The sequence below is a fragment of the Taeniopygia guttata genome, chromosome 14, assembly GCF_048771995.1.
Source record: "Taeniopygia guttata chromosome 14, bTaeGut7.mat, whole genome shotgun sequence".
Taxonomy (NCBI): Eukaryota; Metazoa; Chordata; class Aves; order Passeriformes; family Estrildidae; genus Taeniopygia; species Taeniopygia guttata.
The window spans coordinates 11,138,682-11,165,403 of NC_133039.1; the positions used below are offsets into that span (position 1 = coordinate 11,138,682).

At 47.6% G+C, this 26,722-nt stretch overlaps 1 protein-coding gene across 4 annotated transcripts in view; it reads left to right on the plus strand.

The window, feature by feature from the left end:
* Positions 1–4,631: 4,631 nt before the first annotated feature.
* CARHSP1 (calcium regulated heat stable protein 1) overlaps positions 4,632–26,722 on the plus strand; it is a 38,280-nt gene continuing 16,189 nt past the window's right edge. Inside the window, exons 1-2 of one of the 4 annotated variants that reach the window (XM_030284908.4) lie at positions 4,632–4,762; positions 25,046–25,231. In XM_030284908.4, coding sequence (XP_030140768.2) covers positions 25,059–25,231 — 173 coding nt within the window. In that variant the 5' untranslated portion in view covers positions 4,632–4,762; positions 25,046–25,058. Of the gene's footprint in view, positions 4,763–6,265; positions 6,419–6,473; positions 6,551–13,534; positions 13,645–25,045; positions 25,232–26,722 lie in introns of those variants that run through there. The other 3 variants (XM_002194690.6, XM_072935783.1, XM_072935782.1) reach the window with 3 other exon arrangements.

Sequence of the window (26,722 nt, forward strand, 5' to 3'; positions counted from 1 at the left end):
CTGCCTTCCAATAAAGAGTTTTCCTTATTTCAACATTGTAAAAGTTTCCATTTCATTTAATTCGAAGTAAAAAATGCCACCAACATGAAGGACATAAAGAAAAGGTTTTGTAAAAGCCAATTTATCTCAAGGCAATCTGCCCCTTTTATGGCTTCAGTGGGTCTCTAATGGAACTCTGCCTCCCCATCTCTTTTCCTGGCAAGTGTAGCCATTGACTGTTTGGAGTGAGAAGCCTCTACAGGTCTCCAGCACAGCCTGATTGCACTTTCTGAGACTCTATAAACTGGTATCTAAAAAAAGAATTGATTAGGACAATGAATGCTAAGATTGATCATTAAATATTTAAACCTGGTAGGCTTTCAAGAGTGGCAGGCTTGCCAGTCTGTGAAAACACCCTTGTTTTGCCAGATCTAACTTGCTGTTGTCAGTTTTCAGAAGGCTTAAGGTAATGTGTACATGAGATTTAGTATCCAGAGTTTTTTAAGGGAAAAAGAGGACGGAGACTGTGCCTTTAATTGTATCTTGTAGATTGCAACAAGTAACCATACATTAAGAAATGTAGCTGGGAGAATGCATCTCTCCCTCCCTGGTGTGGGAGTGAAAATGCTGATGGGATCATTGCCCAAAATTAAACAAACACAAATATTCTAACCCATATATCACATTGATTACTAACACAGGAAATAGCATCTTGTTACATGGACTGTGACCGTGGTTTCTGCTCCAAACTTCTGGAGACAAGAAAGCACAGAATCTTCTGGCTGCTGGGACATTGGAGCCTGGCACTGCTCTCTCTCCATGGTATTATTTTCCATCTCTGTTTTCATTCACCCGATAGTTGTAGCACCATGAGCATTTTTATCTAAGCCTTTTCTCAGGAAAAAAATTCCTGTTGTTGATACTTTTTTTCTTGCTGTGTAGTGCATTACATTTTCAAGTGTTTTGGAGGAATTTATTTGTCCAGTCAATCCCTATTGCTAATATGAGCCAGGCTTTCACCAAAAGAGAAGAAAAGATATTTGTATCAGTTTAATCACAGCTATGACAGAATGTCAATTGGTAATGAACAGAGCTCTTTGCAGGATATAGACTTTAAGTGTAGGTGTGACCTCTGTATGCAGTTTGAGATCTAAACAGAATAGACAGACTGGGAAATGAGGAGAATGGTGCATAATCTGAGGATGGAGAGGAAGTCAGGGAAGAAGACATGTGGAAATTCCCCCAGAAGAGGAAATGTGGAAATGGCCCCAGGCAACTTCCCCTGGGCAGTTGACATCTCTCCAGGCAGGTCACAACAACAGCCCAACCCATGTGTGTGAGAGGATTGTTTTGTAGGCTCCTTTTCACCACAAAGATTTTCCTGCATGTTCATTTGTACAGAGCATACCCTTCCCTTCCCTTCCCTTCCCTTCCCTTCCCTTCCCTTCCCTTCCCTTCCCTTCCCTTCCCTTCCCTTCCCTTCCCCTTCCCCTTCCCCTTCCCCTTCCCCTTCCCCTTCCCCTTCCCCTTCCCCTTCCCCTTCCCCTTCCCCTTCCCCTTCCCCTTCCCCTTCCCCTTCCCCTTCCCCTCCTCACAAATTATGTGATTCTCCATCACTGTGAATGATGAATATCATCCAGTGTGTGGTAAAACAAAGGTATTTAAATGACTGCAGATAACACAACGTGAGATATATGAGCAGTTTTGTCAGAGTGGCTCAGCAGTCTGACCTGCTGCCATCTTTGCATCACGACAACTGTCAGAACTAGTTAAATATGAGTCAGTTTGATCTTTGCTTCAGTTCAAATTTGGAAACTTGTACGAAGGCCATGGCAATATGTTTGTTGAGCAGCTGCTTTTATATTTTGTACTGCAAAAAGCAGCTGCCTGCTTCAGTGCTGTGCACAGCGAACACTCAGAAGTTCAGCCCTCCTCGGTGCTTGTGGTTGCTTTGTGCCTTGCACTGCACCTGTAGGTTAACCCCTCTGTACTGGAAAGGAAACTTCAGCTGTGATGCTGCATCTCTCTTCAAATGTTAATGCCTTTGCCTATCAGCTCCTGCCTGACCCTCAGCATGCATAATGCAAACCCTGCGGGTCTCAGTGTAGAATGAATGGAAAGCAAGTGCTTGGTGCCTGGTGTTGAGTTCTAGCAGCCAGGTCTGGTGGTGGGCACAGTGCTGAGCTGGTCAGGGCTGACTGGAGGCTCAGGAGAAGCTTTCAGGAGGGGCAGAGCTGAGGGGTGTCAGTCTCCACTGGGCAAGCAGAGTGGCTGGTGAGGCAGCTGGGATAACCACTGAGAGTAAATGCAAACAACAGGAGGAGGGGCAGAAGACAGCAGCTGAAGAGCAGGGAGCAGGGGATAGCATTTATTTGTGTCAGGCAGCCAATATTAACAAAATAAAAAGCAAATGACAGAAACAGTTCTTCTTTAAGGCCCTGTTTTTCTACTAGAATGGGTTTGGATTATTTTAAGGGAGCCTATTGCATGAGAAGTAAAACCACCAAAAAGGCAAGACGTGGTCTTAAAACATCCCAATTTCTCTTGAGCTCACCTTGGTGAAAAGCTCAGTTTTTCTGCGTTTCTAGTTCAGCACAATCCATAGGTGTTGTTTTTCCCAAAGTAAAAAACCTATCCTTTTGACTGTGAAGACAAATCATCTGAAAAATCAGATTTGACAGCTGAATATTAGGTGACTGTATCAGGACCAACAGAGAGACAGACTGACTGAACTTAGAATCTTTGGTAGCTGTGTAGCTTCTGACTGATTTAATGCATCAAAAGATTCTTCTGCTCATGAACACAATCTTTCTTTAGAAGGAGTGGAACCAGAAAAAAAAAGGTAGCAAAAAGAAAAAATAATCTGCAGTGACTGGGTGGATTGTGCCACCTGCCAACCTGCTCACTGATGACTTTTGCACTGGTATGGAGTCCCTTGTTTCCTGATAAAGGATCTGTTTTAGTGTAAGAAAAGGAAAAAGGAACATAAGAAGATATCCCTGCTCAAGGCAAGCAAAACCCTGGGCCCAAAGGCAGGCTGTGCTAATGAGCTCTCACAGCTCAGCTTCATGGGGCTGTAAGAGAAACACCAGGGTAGGGAGCACTTTTCAGTGCGCTTCATTTGCTTCTGTTAGAGCAAAATAATTTCCTAGGAACTATTCTCTGCAATGTAAGATGTCATAAACCTCTCTTGCCAGCTTGTGCCAGCTCTCACTGTTTCACTAGCCAAATGAAATAGCCAGCTGGCCAGATTAGGAGCTGAGCAATACCTGTTTGGTAGGGTTTTGCTGCACCTTCTAGGATGACAAAATGGGAGGTGATTACAACCTGGAGCTGACCTACTCCTTGTCCTTGACATTGCGTCCCAGTCTTGGCTGTGGGGCTCAGAACTAATTTCTCATCCTGCTATTAAGAGTGCTCTGGATATGATAACTAAGTGTGGGGGCTAAATCCTCCCCCGAGGGAAAGGTGGAAAGATGTTTGTTAAATTCTTTTTGAGAAGGTTGTGTTAGTGCTACTTTCAGTACACTGTGTTATTGATGACTATGTGGCAATTTGGGTCTTTGTTTTTGTTATTCCAAATCCCTGTAAACTATTTGCAAGATTATTTGTACCTTTTGTTAACATGAATTGAATTTTAACCCTAACCACAGAGGAAGATTTGTTTATTTGTGAGCCTTTTTTTCCCTGGGTCTTGCTGCTATGATTTATTTGAGAACAGCAAAGACATCCTCAGTTCCTACGCTTTGCAAACTGAAAGAGCTCATCTGAAGCATGATTCAGAATTACAGATGATTAAGATAGTGAGAGCACACAATAACTTGTCAGATGCCTGGTAGGAAAAAATTGATCTGGTAAAATAGAATGAGTGTATCCCATTATATAGTAAACAGCCTTAAGTGAAAGGCAGATCCCACTCTTGGGGCTGGCACAATGTGGGCTCCAGCCTGCCTTGGGACTGGACATGAGAACATGAAGTGCAATAGTGCAATCTGGACTGAAGCATACTTAATATGCCACATATTCAGGGAGTAAAGGGTACTTTTCCTCCTATTATTCTCTATTACAGTCTTATTGCTCTAATCTTTAAGAGCCTGTTCCTAATTTCCAGGCACAGTTCATTCATGTCCAGCCTACACTCTGTGCCAACCATAGCTTTTAGACTAAATAGCTCTGAAGCCCAGTCCAGAACTGGAAATCAGGATTGCCTTTGTGATGTGTGGAGCAATCCTGGACCAATTCATGCATTTTTAAGAGAGGTGGGCAATATTTGACCTATGTTGACAAGCAGCACCCATCTAATTATCTAAGAGTTGTTCAAGCCACCTCATCCTTGCAGCAGCACAGGGACGTGTATCACCCACCATTACTAATGAATCACATTACCTGATACATCTTCCCCCTACACACTCATTTCCTCGACACAAATTGTGTAAGTAATTGCACTTTGAATACTTTAAATGAATGAAAAGGGTTATAATGATGCTATGCTATCAAGAAATCCTTTTTTATTTTTCCTGTCAGAACTGTTGAGGGAAGTGCTCAGTCCCTGCAACAGCCCAGAGCTGTGTCTGAGTAAGCAGAGGATCATCCAGCAGGAAAGGGGAGAGGCAGGTGAGTCCTGCAGCTCTGGACCTCCCCCTGCCCTCCTCCCAGCTGTGAGGTGCTCCTTGCTGGCCCAGCCCAGCAGCACTGGCTTCAGGGGAGGTTCCCAGCCCTGCCTGCATCCTGGGAAGGAGCTGCCCTGCTGCCGGCCACCCCACACCAGGGACAGAGGAGCAAGGTAGGCACATGGGCTGGAAATGATTAGCTGATTGCCAGTAATTGTACTGCGGGAAAGGAGAAGGGGAGAGAGACAAGCTGGAGTTTGGGGGAAGCTGGAACCTCTCCTGTCTCCAGCAGCTGTTGAAAAAAGAGGCAGGCAAAATCTCATGCCCTAGCTGTGGTAGCTGGGGGTACACTCACACTCACACTCACACTCACACTCACACTCACACTCACACTCACACTCACAGGAGGGTCCCTCAGATCCCCTCTGTTGCTGGAAACAGCCTGAGGCTGTGGGCATCCATTGCCATGGATCTCCCTTGGGCTCTGCATTTGAAGCAGAGAGGGAGGGAAGCAAGAGGGATGACTCAGGAGTGCTGAACCTTCGAGGAAAGCACAGCTGTAGTCCCAGATCCTGTGGCTGGGGGGGCTGCTCTGAACAGGGCTTGCTTATGTAGTGCATTCATCCTCCTCCACCTTGGAAAAAGCTCTTTTGGCACACAAAACAAAGGAGAAAAGATTTCCAGGGATAAATATTTAATTGTAGCTTTAATTAATATTTTAAGCAAAAGGAGTCATCAGTCCTGTAACTGTATCTTAGAAAGAGGTGAGATCTTGTGAGGAACAGAATGGGATGGAGAGGTAGAGTACTTTGGAAGACAACCATGTGGTTGACATAGGAAGCTGGTTGCTGCATATTGTGAGGCCTCTTCTAGATGCCCTGTCTCAAATCAAACACACTCTGTTATGGGTTTTCTGTTTGCTTTTCCTCATGGAAAAAAGAAATAAATAAAATGTCCTGATAAGATTTGTGTGCGGCAGTTTTATCACAAATTGCCCAATGCTGTTTCTGTGTGATTATGGCCAGCTAACAGAGTGCATATTTCTGTCTCCAGACTCTTACCTTTGTAATGACATGAGGGCATGCTTTGTCTGGTACCTACAAGTGGAAAAGAACTAGAATGGATTCACTTTCTAAACTCTCTTTGTAAAACCATCTTTTAAAATACTGTGACTTATCATCAGCTAGGAAAATTACACAAAAAATAAAGCATTGCTGAAACTGGATGCTGGATGAAGACAGCACACTTTGCCCCAAGGTCTCTCAGGGATTTTTGTGTTCCTAGTAAAGTCTGTGACCATTAACTGGGAGCCTGTTGTCACTGCCCTGGACTGTGCCATCCGCAGGCGCTGTGTGACAGCTCTGGCCCTGCAGGACTTGCCGAGCACACCCAAATGGCGATAGCGCAGAGCCCCCCTTGTGCTGTCCCGGCAGCGCACACCTCAGCCCCGCTGCTCGTCCCCGCCGCACCGCTCGGGCGGATTTACCAGAACCACTCCAGTTCCGCTGGCTTATTGAGCTCTCTGGCCATGCCATCCTCGCTTTAGCACCGCTTCACCTCCAACCCTGGTGCAGTTTTATTGCCGCGCTGCTGGGGCCCGCAGCATCCCGGACACGTTGTGGCGCTGCCGGCCGGGGCGGGGCGGGGAGGAACGGGGCGGAACGGGGCGGAACGGGGCGGAGAGGTGCGGAGAGGTGCGGGGAGGAGCGGGGAGGTGCGGGGCTCCCCGGCCCGCCCATCCCGGCACAGCAGCGGGGCCAGCCCGGCCAGCGGGGCCGCCGCCAGCGCGTCCCGTCCTGCCCTGCCCTGTCCTGCCCTGCCCTGCCCAGGTGAGCGGCTCTCTCCCGAGGGGCGCGGAGGGAGACACCCCCATCCTTTGGGATTATCCCATCCTTTGGGATGATCCCATCCTTTGGGATGCTGGGGCGCCGGGCCGGGGGAGCGCTCTTGGAGAGTCCCCGGTGGGTGTCGGTGCCGCTGCGGGGCGGTGGATTGATTTCGCCTCAGAGATTAGGGATTGCCTTTGTTTTGGTTTGTGTGTTTGTTGCGTTTTTTAACACTTTCGCTTCTTTGTTGCGCTGTGGAGCCGGGGGTGTGACTTGCTGTCTCGGGGGATGGTTTGTGCGAGAAATGACGGGCGAGACAAAGCGCTGAAGAAGAGCGCGGGGAGGGTAAAGCGCTGCTCGGAGGGGCACTGCAGAACTCGGAGCCTCGATAGAGACTCTTGCTGGAGCGTGAACTGCCCGCTCCTACAGACAGCACTTCTGTTCAGGAAAACGGGAAAGCGAAAGAATGGGAGAAGCAACCCTTTTAATTGCATTCCCTTTGCATGTTGGATGTGTGTGCGTGTCACTTCTTGCTCTTGTTAAGAAGCCTCCGAGGCTGATTTTTGGATCTGTGCCCCTGAATTTGGCTTTCAAGGAGGGGATTTGGAGGTCTTTTCTGATGCTGTTTTTTTCTGGCCTTGTTGAGCTACTTCTGAGAAATGTTTGCAAAACCTTTTGTGGTGCTAGGTTTTATTTCTTAGAGAGTCTCAGAAAACTTTCAGTCCGCTTTGTTGTGACTCTCCTCGTCATAATCTTTGCGAGATTGAAAGAGTTTTTTTGACTGCTGTTTTTAACCTTTACTTTCTGATTATTAACTTATGTTTGGCAAACATAATTTCTTTCCTTCTGTTGATTATTAATAATGGACGATAACATGGCCTGGTAATGTAGCTGCAGAGGCTCTGAGCTTTTACAAATACATCGTAGTATCTCATTAAATTTAAAGAGGTTTATTTAACATACAGCAAAAAAGTTAAAAAAAGCCCCAACTCGTATGAAGACTTTGGATGTTTACAGGAAAAAAAGTTGTGCATGCCAAAGAAACTGTAGGAAAGATGAGTCTGTTCTCTGACAAAGGGTTTATTTTCACATTCTATGTGGGGGTGTAAAGGAGAGAAAACATGTTTCTTCCAAGTGACCCTTTGCAGGGGCAGGAGCTCGTCCCATGGCCATGGTGTGCTGTGACACCCACGTGTGATGTGACACCCACGTGTGATGTGACACCCACATGTGATGTGACCCAGTGCATGGTTGTGCTCCTGCCCTGTCCCCCCTGTCCTGGACACCTGTACTGCCCTGAGCTTCTGCCCTGCCCTGAGCTTCTGCCAGGGCTGTAAGTATTTTGACCAGCACCATCCTCTCCTTTACTTACATGCATGTAAGCACAGAAATGCTTATCTGCAAGTAATTTGAAATTAGCCAGATAAGGCCAGGCAATGCTGCCTTCTGTCTTCTCTTACCACTGCGGCTTTCTGGGTAGTGCTGTCCTTAGGGTGAATCCAGGTTTTATGTTCAGTTACAGAATGAAACCCACCATGAACATGAAAGCATCTGCTTCAGCAGAGCTCTCTTACAACAAACTGCCAGGCCCTGTTCGTGCACCACGCCAAGTGTGGTTCCTGGGAGGAAATGTGCTGTGTGGAGTTCTTTCTAGGTGACAGGACCAGCAGGCTGTGTCAAGGTTGTTCTTGGTGTCAAGCCTGACAATTACAGAAGTAAATAAATCCTTCCCCTGCTTCCATTTCACCCGGAGTGGGGCTGTGGGGTGCAGAAGGGGTTGGGGTCTCTTTTATTGTGGCTGGAGTATCTTCAGGGTGAAAGCTGAAGTTGTTTATTGCATATTTTTGTCTCCAGTTTCTATATGGAACCAGTTTTGAATCACTGGGCATGGAATAGAGTTGGCAGGGATTGGTAGTAACTGCTTGAAACGTGGGACAAGACTGATGGGGATCAGCATTAGCAAAATTTATTGATATTGTAACTGTTCAAGTCTAGGTTGATAATATTCTGGATGTTGGTGACGAGAGTTGTTGGTTAATAGCCCCTCATCTGGAAGGTTTCTGGCAGAGATTAAGGAGAAAAATTCAGTTTAAAAAGTGTAAATCCCAACAATATCAAGGGGAAGGATGAGTGGGGAATCACAGTCCTTCTCTGGGGTGGGAGCTGCCATCTCTTGGGGCCAGTAGGTTGGGAACAGCATTGTGCACAGCAGGGGGATGGCAGTCTCTGAAGAAGTAAGAAAAAAAGGAATGAAATGTTTGTTTTTCTTTCTGCACAGCAGTTTTAAAAACTCAAATCCTGGTTTTTGCAACAGGTTGATATGGAAAACCAAACAAAAAACCCCAGCTGAAGCGCTGTAAAGAAAGGAGAGATGCAGAGAGGTGATTTGGGATTGTGTGATGTATCACTCCCCCGCAGTCCAGATAAAATGAAGAATAGAAAGTGTTCATCTGACTGACTGCTTTGCCTTTTCCCTCAGAGCAGAGCAGAGGCAATTGTTCTGCTTCCTTCTCTGGCCGTGTCTTTTCCTGGTTTCTGAGGAGGCTCCCGTGCGGCTCAGGGATCTGTATGCTCCCTCCGCGCTGACTGCGGCTCCTTTCCGCCGCCGGGGCTGCTCCTGCTGCCGCTGCGCTCAGCAGAGCTCAGCAGCGCTCTCGGCCGGGGTTTCTCTGGCTGCTGCTCTCCGTCCCAGGCCGTGTGTGCCCGTGGCTGGCGTGCCGGAGCCCAGGGCAGCCGCAGGGCAGCGAGTGGGGCGGGCGGTGCGCCCCGAGGGATGCGCGGAGCTCCGGCCCGAGCGCTCCTGCCCGAGGGCACACAGACACCTCCCGGCTTTTGTAACAGCCAGAGCGGAGCTCCTTCTGCCGAGGGCTCGGTTTTCCCCTCGGCTAGTCGGGCTGAGGCACAGAAGATGCAGAGATGAGATCCCCTCTGACAGGAGGTGACACCTCGGAGCATCGTCCCCGCCTTGGTGGCAGCCGGGAGAGGAACGGAGCTGCGCTTTCTTTGTCTGTGCGCTGTGCAGGAAGACACTCCGCTTTGGTTTCTGTCGTTTTTGGGGCGTGTGGAGCACACTGAAGCTGTAAAGCACCGTGCCAGTCAGATGGCAAATGCCCAGGCTTGGCTGTGGTGCCTCGGGGTGGGTGGGGAGCCTGACCTCGCTCCAATGGACCGGGCTTCAGCAGCCTGGAACCCCTCCTGCTTCACTGCCATCATCTTCATCCTCCAGTGCTACAGTCCTACTGACTGATGCCAGAGCTTTGCCAGCTCTTGATTTGCCATTGCTTTGCGCAGCAGCTTTTTTTCTTTGGGTCGATTAAAAAACCAAAACAAAACAAAAAAAAACCCATAACAAAGTAACCTATTCAGTCTTTAAAAAATAACGATTGTCTTGGGTGTAATGACACTCGCATTGAAGTTCTTGCATTATTAATGCAATTTGGACACTGAATAGAAGTCTAAAGAAAATGAACATTAATTTTTTGACCCATGGTGTGAGGGTTAGGCTCTGCTCACCTTGAGTTGTGTATTTCTGCAGGGAGGAGCTGGTGATAAGGTCAATGTCTCAACAGATGTTTAAATACTAGGACAGCAAGTATGAATTTGGCCTTTGGGTCCTTGCCCAGCTGTTTGGGCAATAATTGGTGGCCTGTGACCACTCGTCTTGCCCAGCACTGGGATCTGGGAAGGTAAACCTGGGCTTGTGCTGCAGCCTCCCAGTGGTCAGATAGCAGAGGGGTGAAGGCACAGAGAGAACAAAACGACCTGGAGTTAAATCCCTGGGGCTGTGAACTGCAAGGGAGGGCTCTGTTACCTTCCTCTGGAAAAAGCAAGCAGGCCTGTGTGCACCACGTGTGTGGCTCCATGCCTGATCTGATCACAGAGCGCTTTGTGCAGGACCAAGGGAAACGGAGAACCTTGACCTGGAATTTTCTCTGGAGCATTAAACCTTGCTGGTCCCTTGCCGTGCCTCATGAGCAGCGCATGACTGGGGAAGTGACAGAGCATTAAGAGCTCAGGCTGGTCCCGAGGAGGGAAGCAAAGTGTGTGTTGGCATTTTCCAGGTGGGAGCTTCTGTGCCAAACGCTGGGGACTGCCTGGGAGCTGGAAGCCAGGCTGGATGGGGCACTGATGGTGCCAGAGGAGCGTGGCCAGCGTGGGGAGAGCTCCCACAGCTCCTGACAGAGCCTCTAGCAAAGGCTCTGTCCTGCTCAGCCTCTTGTCACATCAACCATGGTGTACTTGTCCCATGGTGGAGCACAGGCTGCCAGCAGAGGCACAGCTGCCTGCTGCAAGTGCGGATCTTGGTGACTAACAGCAAAACCAAAACATAAAATTGCTGAGAATTGGAGTGGGGATTTCTGCTTCCAAAGACTGTGTATCAGTTGAATGTTTGCAGGAGGTTTGCAGCACATTCAGCATCTGATGTTCCTCTTGTCTTCCCAGTGCTGCTTTTGGGCAGGGTGGGAGGCATGGTGAGTTCTCTGCCATGGGCTGTTCCTCCAGGCACAACTCTGTTTGCCAGGAGTGCTGCTTTTCCCAAGGTTTCAAATTCTTTGCCACTTGCTATTTAAGAGAAAAAGACTAGACTGTGTCCAGGAAATAAACACTTAATCTTGCCTGTCCTGTGGGGGAGGAATTTTCTTTTTATGTCAGTCCTGGTTTAATGTTTGGTTTGTTTACGTTGCACAGGCAGTCACGCTCACAGAGGCCCTCTGGCAAGATGGACAATATTGTTTGTGAGCTCCTGCCTTCTCAGTGCTTCTTGTCTGCTGGCTTTCCCTTCGTGACACGATTTCAGAAGGCTGGTCCAAGGCATTTGCTTGTTTTCAGTTGCGTCAGTTACTTGATAAAATAAGTCATGGTCGTGATTGCAACTTCTTGACAATTACTTAAAAGGGTAAATGAAACTGCCAGAAAGCAACATCAAAGAATTTCCTGTTTACAAAATTTATACCTGTTACTGGAATGTAAATACACATTAAATACATTATTTGGATCTTCTCATCTAGCTCATCAAGGCAGTGCCTTTCTGGGCAGTGGCAGGTCCAGAACAGGACCTCTTTTGATCTCAGCCAGGAAAGGCAAAATTTACTCAACTGTGAAGACGGTGACTTTATTTTCTCCAATATTTGAAGAAAATGTAGCAATGAGAATTATGAAATGTAGTGATAGCCTTTTCATGGAGCCTCTTTGTGATGGAGATTGGTAGGAGGAGTTCTTGAAGTTATTTCAAACTATTTACACTCATGGGTTTTTCATTTTGCAGGTAGAGGAGACAGTAAATAGAGCGAATATTGATTTTCTGCTATACAGTTTTCCAGAAAGTGAGTTTGAATCTTACACAGGTCTCAGTTTCTGAATAAACATTCTCTTTTTTTATATGTAGAAGGGTGCTTTTTTTTCCCTATCCTGAAAACTGTGTCAGTCCTAAAAATTATTCTCACCAATGTTTAGGACATCAGGAGTAGGAGGAGTATCTTAATATACTTATGTATTTGTGCAGTTCCACTGTTTTCTGATACATTATTTCTTTACATTGATTCTTTCTTTTCTCCCTGAACCAGGCTTAGACAAAAATGGTCTCTGTCCCTGGGGATGTGTGGTCCACTGCAGTGTCTTTTACCCATGGCAGCAGGGACTTCAGGACAGGAACTCACTGCTGGAACCCATCCAGGCTGAATCTGGCAGAGCTGCTGCCCAGGCTCTGCCAGCAGCATCCCAATATCATGATATCACCATGCTGCTGTCTGCACTACCCATTTTTCACATGCTCACCTTCCATCCCTTAGGCTTTTCAGGTAGACAAACCTCACCTGAAAAACATCCCAGAGGAATGAAATAAGAAACCAAGGCAGTGCAGAGCTGTCTCAGCACTTACCACAGCCCCATGGGGACAAAAGTGGTTTTGCTGGACACTCACTAGACTGGTACAGCTGGGGTCTGGGATTCTAATTAAATTTGTTCTTGAACTTTGGATTCTGAGGAGGAGCTCTCTCTGGTACCCCTGATGTGGAGCTGTGCAGTCTGGGCTCTCCTGGCCACCAGGACCAGGGTGAACCCACAGGATGTGCGTGCCTGTACCATGACACGACTTGTTCTGGACTTGGGGCTTGTTGCTGAGGCAGGCAGACCCTGTGGATTCTCAGCTGTATAGCACTGGGTTTCCCACAAAGCACTGCTCTAGATAAAGACAGCAAAGGCCCTGTTAAATATATCCCTGTCTGTTTTTTTACTGATCTTACATCTCCCTTGGTAGTGGGTCTGGCCCAGTTTTGTAAGGTCATGTGGCTAAACAGGCAAATTGAATCAAAACAATATTTCATAAGGCATTCACTGCTGCTCCTGTGTGCAGTGTTTGCTCTGCTTGTGTGTCCCATTCCCTCTGTGACTGAAGTTAAAGTAGATGCAGTTTTTTGGGGTAGTGGTTGCTCTAACACAAAACTTCAGTACAATTTTCTATTAAACATTTGCTTCTATACAGAGGTTTAGTTTTATACCTGAAGAAATCACATGCCTGAAGATTTGTCTGGGTTTTTTTTTCAACTATAACACTTGATTTTTACCTAGCCTGAAAAGCTTGAGCAGCCCATTCCCTTGCTGTGGTCTGTGCTGACTTTTGAGCACTAACACAGCAGCCACAACTAACACAACAGTGCCTGTGGTTCTGGACAGCTCTGTCCTGCTCAGCACAGACGGGGGCCGTGGCTCTGGAAACCACAGTGCAGTAAATAGTTTTGTTGATGTGTAAGTGGGCACGCCATGGAGCCCTGCACACGTGCCCCTGCTGGCTCTGCGGTTTTGCTGCACAGTGTGACTCCTCCTGCCCTTTGCTGTGAGCACAGGCTGGATGTGCTGAGCCAGAAAGACAGGTTTGTGCACACATGATAACCAGGGAGGGCAGTCCCACCCCCCACAGGTCCATTTTCCCATGTGCTGCCTGCACTGGGCTGGCTGGACTAGGGGTGCTGTAAGAATTTTTGAGACTTAGAAAGAATTTTTTCCCTAGAACCCTAAAGTGCATCACCAGTGGTGTTTTCCAAGCTGCCATATGAGAGGATGTGATGGAGGGTGTGTAGCAGCCAGAGGATTTGGGGTATTTACTGGGGAGGCTGGGAGCTGTGGGGTGTGCTCTGGATGCATCACAGGTCTGATTGCACAGGTAGGCACTGCCTGTCAGTGCAGCAGATCACACAGAGCTCTGTGCTGCCAGGACTGGGCAGCTCTCTGAGGTAAAATGCAACATTTTCTGTCTGGACAAGGGGTTTGGTTATCTGTGGTTGCTTACATATTCTCTGTTCCACAAGTTTTCTGGCTGTGTAAGAAAAGCCAGACCTGTGTATTGTGTATATTTATGTAGTTTTTATCCTATAGACCCCAGTTAAACATATTAAGGCAATTTCAGCTGAGAGTTAAGAGGCAACCATGAGTTTTACAGTGTTGGTGGAGCACTTGGCTCCTGCTGGAACATGAGGACTGAGAGGGGCCTTGGGGTCACAAGCACAAATTTGTGTGAGATATACTGGAAAGACATGGTGAGATATGCTGGAAATTGTGCTGAGGGATGTAATGGAGGGAAGAAAAACTAGAAATGCAATTGTTAAGTGGGCCTGTGATCCTTAAATATCCATCTATCCATCTATCTATCTATCCATCTATCATCTATCTATCTATCTATCTATCTATCTATCTGTTTCTTCACTAAAATTTAGGTCTATCATCCAATCAGATTAGAGCATTTTCTGTTTCTTAAAGAATTTCAGTCAATTTTATATCTTTTGGCCGTTACTTGGTATCAATGTAGGTTCACAATTCTGTCTCCATCACAAACCTTTTGTTTAATTAATTTCTGAGTGATCCTGGTTGAAATAGACCCAAGTTATTAGCCTGGGATGCTTAAAAATATGCATAGAAAGTGTCAGGCAGTGAGACTGGGATGTGGCCTGAGCACTGGGAGAAGCAGAAAGTAGAGCCTGGCCTGTCCAAAAGGGATCTGGGGTCTCTGGTGCCTCACTGCACTGGTGTGAGAATCAAGCTATTTTTGAGTGGTTTCTGACTCTGCATCCTGCAAAATGCATCTTGCTGGAATGCTGGCAGATGAAATACTGTCAGAGGGTTTATTTTTTCTTTGCTAATACACATATGCCTCATAAATTTCCATGGTTATAGATCCCAGTAATGTGAACTGTTTTCCCCTATTGAAAATGTTGATTAGGGAGGAAACACAGTGAACTAATTGTTCTTGAGTAACACTTGAGCCACATAAATATTTCAGGGATTTCAGTAGCCTTAAAAGGCTCAAAGTGCACATGAACAAACTTAACCACAATTGTGCCTGAAGTTTTGTGATGTTAGAGGAGGCTGAAAAGGGGAGAACTTTTCAAAAGTGCCTAGGGATTTACATATGTATAACTTCTTTATAATAGTATGACACTGTATAACCCATTTGCCTTGTAAATGAGCTTTAAGATGCTTAGATACAAGACACATGAGAGATTTTCATGTTTTGGTATAAATATTTTCTGCCAATATGAAATAAATCCTGGAATAAATTCACAGAGGATGCTCCAGCATGGAAACAATGGCAGAGGGAAATTTTCAGGCTTTCAAAAACACAGGAGAAGGAGCTGGGTTCCAAAGCTGGAGAGCAAGCTTTGGAAAGGACAGAAAGTTCCCTTTTCAGCCATATATTGTATTTTATCTGGGAAATGCATCAGCTCACTGTGACTGAGCATGTTAACAAGCTTAGGATGAGATAGATGAAGTGTTGCCTCTGCTGTCCCAGAGGAGTTCCCAGCCCTGGCTAATGGAGGAGTGATGGAGGCAGCAGGAACTCGCAGTGACCAGCACAATGGCTCTGTGCTGGGGACCAGAAAACATTGAATAGATAATATCTGCTTTCTGGCCCCAGCCAGCTGACTTGTTGACAAAGCTAATCTTCAGAAATATTTGATACTAGTAGGGTTTATTGTCTAAGAAAGAGTCATGGCAGTCATTCAAGTGACAAAGTGGGGAGTGTTTTGTTTTAAAAAGGCATAAAGTTTTTCATTTGTACTTAGAAATTAAAAAGGGGGGTGGGGGTGAGGGGTGGGGCAAGAGTACCAGAAACAGCTTGTAACTCTTCTTGCTCTCTACCCTCTTTATGTCACTTCGGCTAGAAAATTTAAGGTTTGATTTATGAATGTCTGTGCACCCTTTCTTGTGTGCTCCTCTAATGTTTTTTCCCATTTGTTTCTTCACATACACCTTCTCCCTTCCCTCTCCTTTTCTAATTTGCTGTTGCCTTTTGGTCTCACTGTCCTTTCTTAATTTCCCTGTAAAAAGGGACTCTCCTCACTGTCCACTAAAAGGAGTGGAGGTCCTTTTTCATAGACAGTTAAGCCATGGGATTCCCTGCCATAGAATACTGCAGAGGTTAAAAGATTTTATGACCTCAGGAAGGGCCTGAAAATCTCATAGGAGGTTATTAAATACCACTATGCAACCTTTAGTTTGCCATTTTTTGGAATGAGACTGCAGGAAAGGTGTTGAGTGTAAGCACCACTGTGCACTCACTTGTATTTGACTCTGACCTGGGCAGCCTCACCTGGATACCAGTGCTGGATCAGGTAAAGTCACCCTGATGTTCCCCAGCTTTACTGCAAGGCTCCTTTGGGCTCTCCCTTCTCACTTGCCTGTACTTATCACAGCTGTGTGGAGACTGGGGACACCACCACTTGCTCCTGGAGGTGACTGTTGTGTCCTTGGCTTCAGGGAAGGAGCACCTGGACTGGAGCTGGGTGCTGGGAGTTGGTGTCTGTGTTTCTGCTCCAGGTTCTGGCACTGTGGGGGGAGCTGGCAGTGGCTTTGGGAGCAGCTGGGCACTGCTGTGGCATGGTGTCCTTGCTGGCAGTGGCTTTGGGAGCTGTGGGAATCCAGGGCTTCCCTCTGGCTGCCCTGGAGGGTCTGGGACCCTGGCAGGGGTCAGGAACCCCCCTGGACAGAGCCCCCAGAGACACTGTCTGTGATCTCTGTCCATGGAAAAGAGTTTTCAATCTCACAGGATGAATTACAAGCTCTGAGGGTTTGATATCAGTAATAATTAAGTGTGGCATGGGTGCAAAAGTAAAATTTTAGGATTCTAGATTAGGGGTTCAAAGGGGACAAGATGGAGGAAATTGGGTGTGTCTTGTCCTTTTTCTCCTTCTTCATGCCCTCCATGTCTCACTGTGGTGTTGGCATTTTTCTGTTGGTTCAGGCTGGGGACACACTGTCCAACGTAGGTGACAGATATTGGCACGTTATTGTAAATCCAGCACAGGTAGTTTCTGGTATTTAATGTTTGTACCATCCCACTGAGGGCAGAGCCCCACACGCTGCCCTGCAGGACAGAGCTGCGGCAGGGCAGCAGAACATGTTAGAGATAAACAGAATAAACAACCTTGAAACCAGCACAGACGAATTATGGCTTCTTCTTTGGCAGCGGGGCTGAAAGACAGAGACTTTCTACAACCTGGGAATCATCTCAATACCACAGATTCCAACAGGGAGCAGCTGGGCACTGCTGTGCGTGGTGTCCCTGCTGGCACAGGAGCAGCCGGGGCTGGAGCCTGGCAGCTCGCACAGCAAGCAGCTGGCAGAGCAGAAGCAAGGCAAGGTGCTGGGCATCTCACCCCAGGCTGGTGCTGGCTCGGTGCCCCTGGGTGTGCTGTGGGCCATCAGCTGCACAGGGTGGGTGTGACAGCCCATCCCACAGGGCACTCCCACCTGTCTGGTTGGTGACAGGCTGTGTGTCCTGCTCAGGTGAGAACCCCCCCATTTCCTGGTGTCATTTAAATACTTGATTACATTAGCCAATACTATAGGTGCACAGCAAATTAAGTCACTGGGCAACACATGCACCTATTTACCACCATCATCTTCAACCACCATCTTCAGCCTTGTCTGGAAGAGCTCCCAGAGGAGGATGCTTGTCTGGAATCTGTCACTGCTTGTCCAGGCTCACCATGAGCTGGATAAGTGAGATTTTATAAGCAAACTGAAGGCTTGGGCTTGTCCTGTGAGTGTGAGGGGAGGTGTGCAGGGCTGGGGGCAGCTCGGTGCCATTCCCAGCACTGTCCTGAGGAAGCTGCTGTACCACTGGCTGCTGCTGTGTTCTGCTCCCCCTGAAGTACGTTTGTACAAGAGGCAGGATGGAACCTGGTCCTTCCCGTGTGACTGTGCACATTCTGTCCCCATGGCAGCTGACAGTACATCTGGTACAGCCTCCTGTGCTCACTTACCAGCTGAGGACTCTGGCTAGCTCTGCCCAGCTTGGAGCAACAAGTTTGTCCATCATCAGTCATGGCAAACAGTGGATTTCCAGCAAGAGAGGATCCTGATTCCTCTGTATTTTTGATAAAATGAGCCACAGGATATCATCATATATCCTTCAGTATAATCCTAAACCAGTTGAAACACATACTTAATCTGACTAACCGCTCAGTTCCTTCACCTAAACTTTTTTTTTTTTTTTTAAGTGTACCTACCAGCTTTGATGAACAGTGGAAAGCATGGGACTGCAGGAATTCCTCATCTCTATCAGTGTGCTGTATAAGCTGCTGATGACTGAGTTCCTTCCCATCCCTCTTTGTGGTCACTGCTGTGCAGCGTGGGTTTGTGCTGCCTGAGCAGTGCTTCCTTCAGGCACAGACACTGCTCACTGCAGGAGCAGGAGGGCACCCCCAGCATTTGGGGACAAAGGGTTCACTGCTGAGATTGCTTGGAAATAGCTGCTGCTGTTTGTAAACCAAGCCATGTTTTAATCCAGATGAATTTGTACACCCAAACAAGCTATAGAAATTTTCCTTGTTGTACTTTGCCTACCTTACAATTAGGTTTTTACTGGACGTGTCCTGGTCTCCATTAAGTGACAAATCACTCGGGTATGTGGGCTCTCTGCAGCCTCCAAGAGCACTGTGTGTACACTGTAATCCTCTGTGACATGTCACATGCGTGTTGCAACTCCTCTGAGTTGCAGTGCTAATTGAAATAGCAGCACTAATTGTGGAAAGCTCGTCATGCAGACGCAGCCGGAAGGGGAAGCTCTTGGAAGCTGTTTGGTAACTGTTTGTGTTTTGGAAATGCTTCACCCTGTGGTGCTGGGATGCTCACAGGGCTGGGGCCGTTGTGTGCCCGGGCTCCCAGTGCCAGAAGGGGCTTTGGAAGGAGCTCCAGGGAGGAGCAGTGCTGTGCCTGGTGCTCAGGCACCTCAGAGAGGAGCTGGGAGCTGCTGCAGGACTGGGGCCACCCTCAGTCCCTCACCTTCACCAGGGCACGGAGCAGGGAGTCCTGGTGCCTTCACTCTCTCAGAGATGGGAGCAAGGGGCTGTGGATTTTCCTGCTGAGAAGAGGTTTTCTAGGTGTCAACAGAAGAGCAGGCGAAGCTGAGGGGTTTATCTGCACAGCTTCCTTAGAGATGGAAAGAAATGCAGCTGCACAGGATGAATTTGGAAACCAGGATGTCTGAAAGTGAAAATTAAAAAAAAAAAGTAAGCAGAGTTTCTGGTGTTGTTTCTAAATCCAGGAAAAGCCCAGAAAACAACCAGATTTTCAAATGTCTTTTAGATATATTTTCCAGATTCCTTTTAGAGACTGAAATGAAAGAGAACTGCATCTGAAAGCAGCTGCTCTTGGGGAGTTTTGTTCTGTCTTTGAGGAAAAACCCTAATTTTCTAGGCAAACATAGCCATTGCTATCCTGTTCCTGGACCATTGTGGTACCAGCTGAAAGCAGCTCCTCCAGACAGGGCCTTTTCCAGACTAAGGAGGCGAGAAAAAGCATTTTCTCCATGCTGGAGCACTGAAGGATGCAGAGCAACACTCCCTGGGGATGTTCCCTGTGCCCGTTGTGTTGCAGTCTGTGATGTGAAAAGGAAACCATTCATAGATGGAGAGATTTCATGCAGCCTGTCACCCTGCCACATCCATTTGGACTATTTGCAGGCATTTACCTGAATTAAAAGTGAGACAAGATTTCTGTGATAGTGTTGTGCTGTTCAGAATGGATAACTGCCCCAAACCTGATATTTTTAGGGTATTCCTAGAGGTATGGTGCAGACTTTAAGAGAAATAGGATGTACAGATATATAGAGAAATTATGATGACATTTATATACCCCCAACCTTATAAATTCTATAGCTTTTAAAAGTTATTTTTCATGGAGAATTTCAGAAATTTCTCCTGCATGTATTGTGCTCTTTGTAGTTCACTTGTTACAGGTGCTTTGTAGGCCACTTGTTGCAGATGACATTTTGAGGTCTCTTTCTGCACACATTGGCCAATTTTTCTCATAAAGGTTTGGTAAAAAAAATAAGATATTTTTGCTTTGAAATGTTAAATTAATCTATTTTTGCCATGATGCTACTGTAATTTATTTATATTCCACTTTGGTGCATTCCTAAACATAAATATTAAAAAAAAAATCACGTTGGAGAAAGATAAATGATGCATGTTGAAATATGGGGCAATTTCAGGGAAATGTGGCACGTGGCTGGAGTTTCCTAAAGAGCCTGAAAACATCACCACCTTACATCATGCTCTGTAAATCCCTGCAGGCAGAGGTTTTGCTGGCTCAGGCAGAGGAGAGCTGCTGTCTGTGCTGTCCCTGCTCACGGTCTGGCTGGGATCTCACCCTGCTGGGCTTCCTGCAGAGTTCTCTGCTGAGCAGTGCAGGCACAGGGGATGGATGGGTGCTCCTGCAGCTCGGGGTGGCTGCACTGCTGGTGCTCTTGGGCTTTGTGGGATGCTGTCCTTGCCATGGCCCAGGGGACAGTGCTGGCTGGGCTGGAGGTGTGGGAATCCAGGGCATCCCTCTGGCTGCCCTGGCAGGTCTGGGACCCTGGCAGGGGTCAGGAACCCCCCTGGACAGAGCCCCCAGAGACACTGTCTGTGATCTCTGTCCATGGAAAGGAGTTTTCAATCTTACAGGATGAATTACAAGCTCTGAGTGTTTGATATAAGGAATAATTAAGTGTAGCACAGGTGCAAAAGTAAAATTTTAGGATTCTAGATGAGGGGTCCAAAGGGGACAAGATGGAGGAAATTGGGTGTGTTTTGTCCTTTTTCTCCTTCTTCATGCCCTCCATGTTTCACTGTGGTGTTGGCATTTTTCTGTTGGTTCAGGCTGGGGACACACTGTCCAACGTAGGTGACAGATATTGGCACGTTATTGTAAATCCAGCACAGGGAGTTTGTGGTATTTAATGTTTGTACCATCCCACTGAGGGCAGAGCCCCACACGCTGCCCTGCAGGACAGAGCTGCGGCAGGGCAGCAGAACATGTTAGAGATAAACAGAATAAACAACCTTGAAACCAGCACAGACCAATTATGACTTCTTCTTTGGCAAAGGGGCTGAAAGACAGAGATTTTATACAATCTGGGAATCACCAATACCTCACATTCCGACAGGAGGGACAGGGAAAAACCTAATGGACGTGGGCTGGGAGATGTAGGGGGCTTCTGAGAGATGGAGGAAAGTGTGTTTGATCAGCTAGTCACAGAGGCAAAAAGAGAGGAAGGAATTTGTGGGTGCTGAGGAAGGGCTGGTAGGCAGCCACCCAAGTTCCAGGGGTGATCCTTGGTTTAGAGGAATCAGTGCAGAGCCCAGGATAACATCTGGAAAACATCTCTGAAGACTGCTGGTGACTGCCTTAGGAAGGCAAAGCATTTGCAAGGAGGCGGCTGGGAGGGCTGGGGTGTGGGTTTTGTTTTGGTTTGTGTTTTTGCTGTAGGCTTCCTGTGTCAACACTGCCCGCCCTCCAGCTGCGCCTGCCAGTGGGGAGAGTGTCCCTGCTCCTGCAGGAGGGCTGCCAAGGGAAATGAGCTAATCCCTGCATGAGCAACGTCAACAAGTGGCCACACCAGCAGGAACTGGAGTAGCCCAGCTGCACCTTTGTCTCTGTGAGGGCCCTGGTGAGCCGGTCTGCTGCCATCCTGCTGCGCGCACACGGCTCAGCTCGGGCACTCAGGCACTGTCCTTTCCTTGTGCCTGGCTTGTACAGCTGTCAGAGAGGCCTGAGAGGCAGAGGGATGAGCCAGTGCACTCCCCTGTGCAGAGATGCACCCTACTGCCCATGCAGGCTGAGCTGCAGCACGGGCACAGGCTCCCCTGGCTGTGCTCTGCATCCCCCGTGTGCCCGCTGGTTGTGCTGGAGGTGAAGCCAAGGGTGGCTTTTCTCTTCTCTCCTCTCCTCTCCTCTCCTCTCCTCTCCTCTCCTCTCCTCTCCTCTCCTCTCCTCTCCTCTCCTCTCCTCTCCTCTCCTCTCCTCTCCTCTCCTCTCCTCTCCTCTCCTCTCCTCTCCTCTCCTCTCCTCTCCTCTCCTCTCCTCTCCTCTCCTCTCCTCTCCTCTCCTCTCCTCTCCTCTCCTCTCCTCTCCTCTCCTCTCCTCTCCTCTCCTCTCCTCTCCTCTCCTCTCCTCTCCTCTCCTCTCCTCTCCTCTCCTCTCCTCTCCTCTCCTCTCCTCTCCTCTCCTCTCCTCTCCTCTCCTCTCCTCTCCTCTCCTCTCCTCTCCTCTCCTCTCCTCTCCTCTCCTCTCCTCTCCTCTCCTCTCCTCTCCTCTCCTCTCCTCTCCTCTCCTCTCCTCTCCTCTCCTCTCCTCTCCTCTCCTCTCCTCTCCTCTCCTCTCCTCTCCTCTCCTCTCCTCTCCTCTCCTCTCCTCTCCTCTCCTCTCCTCTCCTCTCCTCTCCTCTCCTCTCCTCTCCTCTCCTCTCCTCTCCTCTCCTCTCCTCTCCTCTCCTCTCCTCTCCTCTCCTCTCCTCTCCTCTCCTCTCCTCTCCTCTCCTCTCCTCTCCTCTCCTCTCCTCTCCTCTCCTCCCTTCCCTCAGCTGTGTGTTGGGGTCAGCTCTCACCCATCTCTGTGTTGGGGTCAGCTCTCATCCGCTTCTGAGCACAATGCAGGGCTCGTGTAACAGCAGTGATGAGAGTCGAGGCTATTCCCCCACCTTTGCCGTGGGCAGAGAACAAAAAGGACATTTGTACACTGACAAGGTACTGAATGTTCTACATCGCTGTTTTATTTTGTGTACAGAGCAGAGGGCTCCAAAATAATATAAATGGGAACAATAACATACGGTAGCACACTTCTAACTTCATTTAGTCTTTTGTATTTGTAAATATTTTTGTAGTTTGTCTGTGTTTTAATGAAAGGAGGGAAAATTCTGCCTCTCTAGCCTTGTTTGAGGAAGGGGATGGGCAGCACTCTGTGGTTGTATTGCAGTAGATGGGTGAATACTCTGCATTTTGCTTGTCACCTGACAAGCTGGTTTATGTTTAGATGAGAAGAGAAAGCATGAGATTCTAAAAGCTGTGTTTTCACTTGTGCCAGCCCATGTGTGCTGAGTTATTAGAATTAAGTTTTAATTGTTTGCTCTTATTTTTCCTGCGACTTACTAGGGGTATGGTCCTGCTGTGTCAAACACATTCCTTGAAAGCAAGGTGTCCAGAGATCTTTAGAAACTTGAGACTTCTTCTGTACCAGCCAGAACAGCAGGTCTATTTTGAGGAGGAGGAAGTTTGGAAAATCCTGACCCTTTGGTGTTATCATCTTGGTCTGAGCTGAGCACTGTGCTGTGACACTGGGCAGGGCATTAGCTCATGGGGGACAGATACCATCCATATTTGAAATTCCATCCCTAAAGCTGGGGTTTGTTCTCAGCTGAGCTGCTTTTGAGAACAGGGAGGAAAGCTCAAGCTGGTAGAGGAGGGAGTATGACTGACTATTCATTTCTATCTTCCGAGCACCCTAAGCAATTAAAGACAAAAGCCTTTGTTCCCTGGTGACTTCATTCTTAAGAAGCCTTTTTAATTTTAGTCTTTATTTTCAGGAAGAAATAATATGGATTTGTCATTGACAAGAAGGCTGCATCTCTCAAATGTCATGTCAAGGATCCACTCCATAATTCATGGGCTGGGGAGTGTGGGTGTCAAGAGGAGGGTGTATAATGGGTATGAGAGATTTCAGTTCAATTAAACTATTGGTCTTAAAGGCAGCTTTTCTTGCCTTCATGATATTTTCTTGACTCGGATCGCCACATTTTTTGCTAACTCATCCAGATAACCAGATTAATTTTAGTTTTCTTAAGTAAGACTGTAGTGGGTTATTGGTTATTTTTGCAAATCATCTTCCCCTTTCAGTGTGGATGGGGACTTGCATAGTAATACCAGAGCAGTGTTGGTTATTTCCTCTTATTTCTGCCTCTGCTGCTGTAAGCCATGCATTTGTGTGTGTGGAAGTGCTGCTGTTTCTGGTCCTGCTCTTTGCATGGATTCTGGGAGTTCTGCTTTTGTGTGATGAGATGCATTGCTGTTGGTGTGCTGAGAAGGGGATCTTCCCCCTCCTCTGCTGCAGGACCTGAGCAAGAGCAAACCTGAGGCTGCTGGGGGTCTGAATGAAGATGTGGACTGTTGGCTTCCAGCTGCTGGGAGACTGGCAGACTCAGACCTCCCCGAGGGGATTGCTGGGTCTGCCAGATCTCCCCAGGCACGGGGGGTCACCTCCTCAGGGCTGGCACTGCCTGCCAGCTTTGCCTGTGCTCCCGTCCCAGGCAGAGTACATCAGCCTGGCAGCCTGGAGGGATTAAGGAGCACTCCTCTGATTCTCTTCTCACAGCCAGGCTGGAGGTGTTCGGAGCTGACAGAGCTGTGTTAATAAGTGAGCAGCAGCAGCAGCAATGAAGTTATCACGGTGATCACACACCAAAACCAACCTGCAGCACTGGAGGTGCAGCTTTATCGCAGCATTTCTTCTTCAAGGGCTTCTTCCTTGTGACGTGTGTTTGTGTGCAGATGCTGGAGCTCCTCTGAGCTGCCTGTGGTCACAGCCCCATCAGTCTGGAAGGTGTGTGGGGCACACCAAGACCAAGATTTGGGGCTCAGCTGTGGCTCAGGAGCCTGTGAGTGAGGCAGGAGCGAACAAACACATTAGTTGTGGGGTAATCCGTTTGCAGAGGAGCTTCCTAGTACGGCTGACAAAACTGTGACATTTGGAAAGAAATAAACTTTACAAACACATTAGTTGTGGGGTAATCCGTTTGCCGAGGGGCTTCCTAGTACGGCTGACAAAACTGTGACATTTGGAAAGAAATAAACTTTACAAACACATTTGTTGTGGGGTAATCCATTTGCAGAGGGGCTTCCTAGTACGGCTGAGAAAACTGTGGCATTTGGAAAGAAATAAACTTTACAAACACATTAGTTGTGGGGTAATCCGTTCGCAGAGGAGCTTCTTAGTACGGCTGAGAAAACTGTGGCATTTGGAAAGAAATAAACTTTACAAACACATTAGTTGTGGGGTAATCCTTTTGCAGAGGGGCTTCCTAGTATGGCTGACAAAACTGTGACATTTGGAAAGAAATAAACTTTACAAACACATTAGTTGTGGGGTCATCCGTTCGCAGAGGAGCTTCCTAGTACGGCTGACAAAACTGTGACGTTTGGAAAGAAATAAACTTTAGAAACCATCAGCTCAGTGATACAGAGCAGGCGCTGGTGGCGGAGCCGTGTCCGTGTGTCCGTCTGCAGGGAGCGAGTCACGTTCTTACAGAGCATTGCGAGTATTTGCGGCACTGAGGACAATCCGCGTTTCGGGCTGAACCAGATCTCTTCCTCTCTCCAGGCTCTCCTCAGGGATGTCCTCCGAGCCCGGCTCATCCTCCTCGCAGGCCTGCCCCGGCTGTGCCCCGCCGCCCGGCTCGCTGCAGGTGCCCGAGGCGCGGCGGCCGCGGGAGCGCTCCCCGTCCCCGCTGCGGGGGTACCTGATCCCCAGCCCGCTGCCCACACGCCGCACACGGACCTTCTCGGCGTGAGTACCCGCTCGGCTCTGCGCACTTATAACGTCTAGTAATAGTAATACAATGGTTATAAAACCCATAATGCAGTTAGAGTGATACAATTTAGGGTTAGGACAATTGCAAGGCAGCAAAAAGCAAAGGATTGCGGGCGTCCGGATGCTCTCGGACACTTAAGTCGCAAAAAGCATCCCTTGTGAGCAAAGGGATCACCCTTAAAACAATGTACTGTTTCATATATCCTTCATGGTTATGCATACATTCTGTTTAAAACAAGAAGCTCTGTCTGTTGTATGTCAACTGTTCCCCTTTATCCCCACGGCATCTTCGAGTCTGAGCAAGGCCTGAAGAAATTAGCTTCTTCTGATAAGAAAACCATAAATTCCTCTTCTCTGGAAAATTTAGGTGCTCCTCGAAGCAAGTATCTCATTCCTGAAAAAAAAAACCCTTCACATACATAGGTTCTATTTCAACATTATGTTGCAACCTAAAACTATATTTAACAGACTACTTAAGAGAATTAATACAGCATAACTTTCTAACATTACACATATAATATTCATTGTAACATTTGTGAAAAGCCAATCATAAAATATGTATTTTTCACACTGCCAAAGGCAGCTCTGGGCCAGAGTGGGGCTTGTGTCTGAGTGTGCTTTGTGGTACTCTTCGCCAAGAAGATGCTTTAGACTTTTAGTCCAAATGTCCTATAGTTTTTCAATGCTGTGTTTTACTAAAGGGTGTTCAAAGTTTCTTGGCTCTTTAATACAAAAGTTTTACAGGGAGGTGAAAACGCACCACGATTTTTCAAGACAGAGTTAGTTGCCTGAAGCTTTGCTTCACTTCAGACATTGGGTTGTGGCTTCCAGGACCAGTTTGTGTTGGTTCTTCCTTCTCAGAGCCAGATTTTTTTTTGCATGGTCTCTCTTTTCACTGCACCTGAAGTGCTGGACCAAACCTCGCTGGAAGTTTTAGGTTTTTCACTCCTGATACCTGTGCTAACGTCATCAAAGTTACATTTTAGGGATACTCCATCACTTTTCAGAGGAAAGTGTTTCCTTGTTTCATTTTCTTATTCAGATTTCATTCCTTCATTTTAGGATTGCTCAAATAGACCTGTTAAAGAATATGCTGATTATCAAGGTGTGACCCCTGATCTTTTTCTCTAAGGCTTTTTGTATGGAGTTTTCCATGAAACGAGGTAATATTTGTTGCTTTTTGTAGTTCTTTGAGGTAGTGATCTTTCAGCAGAGCTGCTTTCCCTGAGCTTTCCTGGGGCCCCATGGTGCTGTGCAGGCTCCTGTGAGCCCTGTCCAAGGGGAACTCCTCCCCAGAGCAGCAGCAGAGGATGGTGTGGCCATTGCAAAGAATTCCCAGTGCCTGTCAGGGCCTCCCAGTGAGGGGCTGGCGTGAAGAAGGCAATGTGGGCTTCTTTGTTCATCTCAGAGCCTTGAATCAGGGTACAGTGTGAAGCTTCTGCCACAGCCTTTTATTTCTGTATGAGG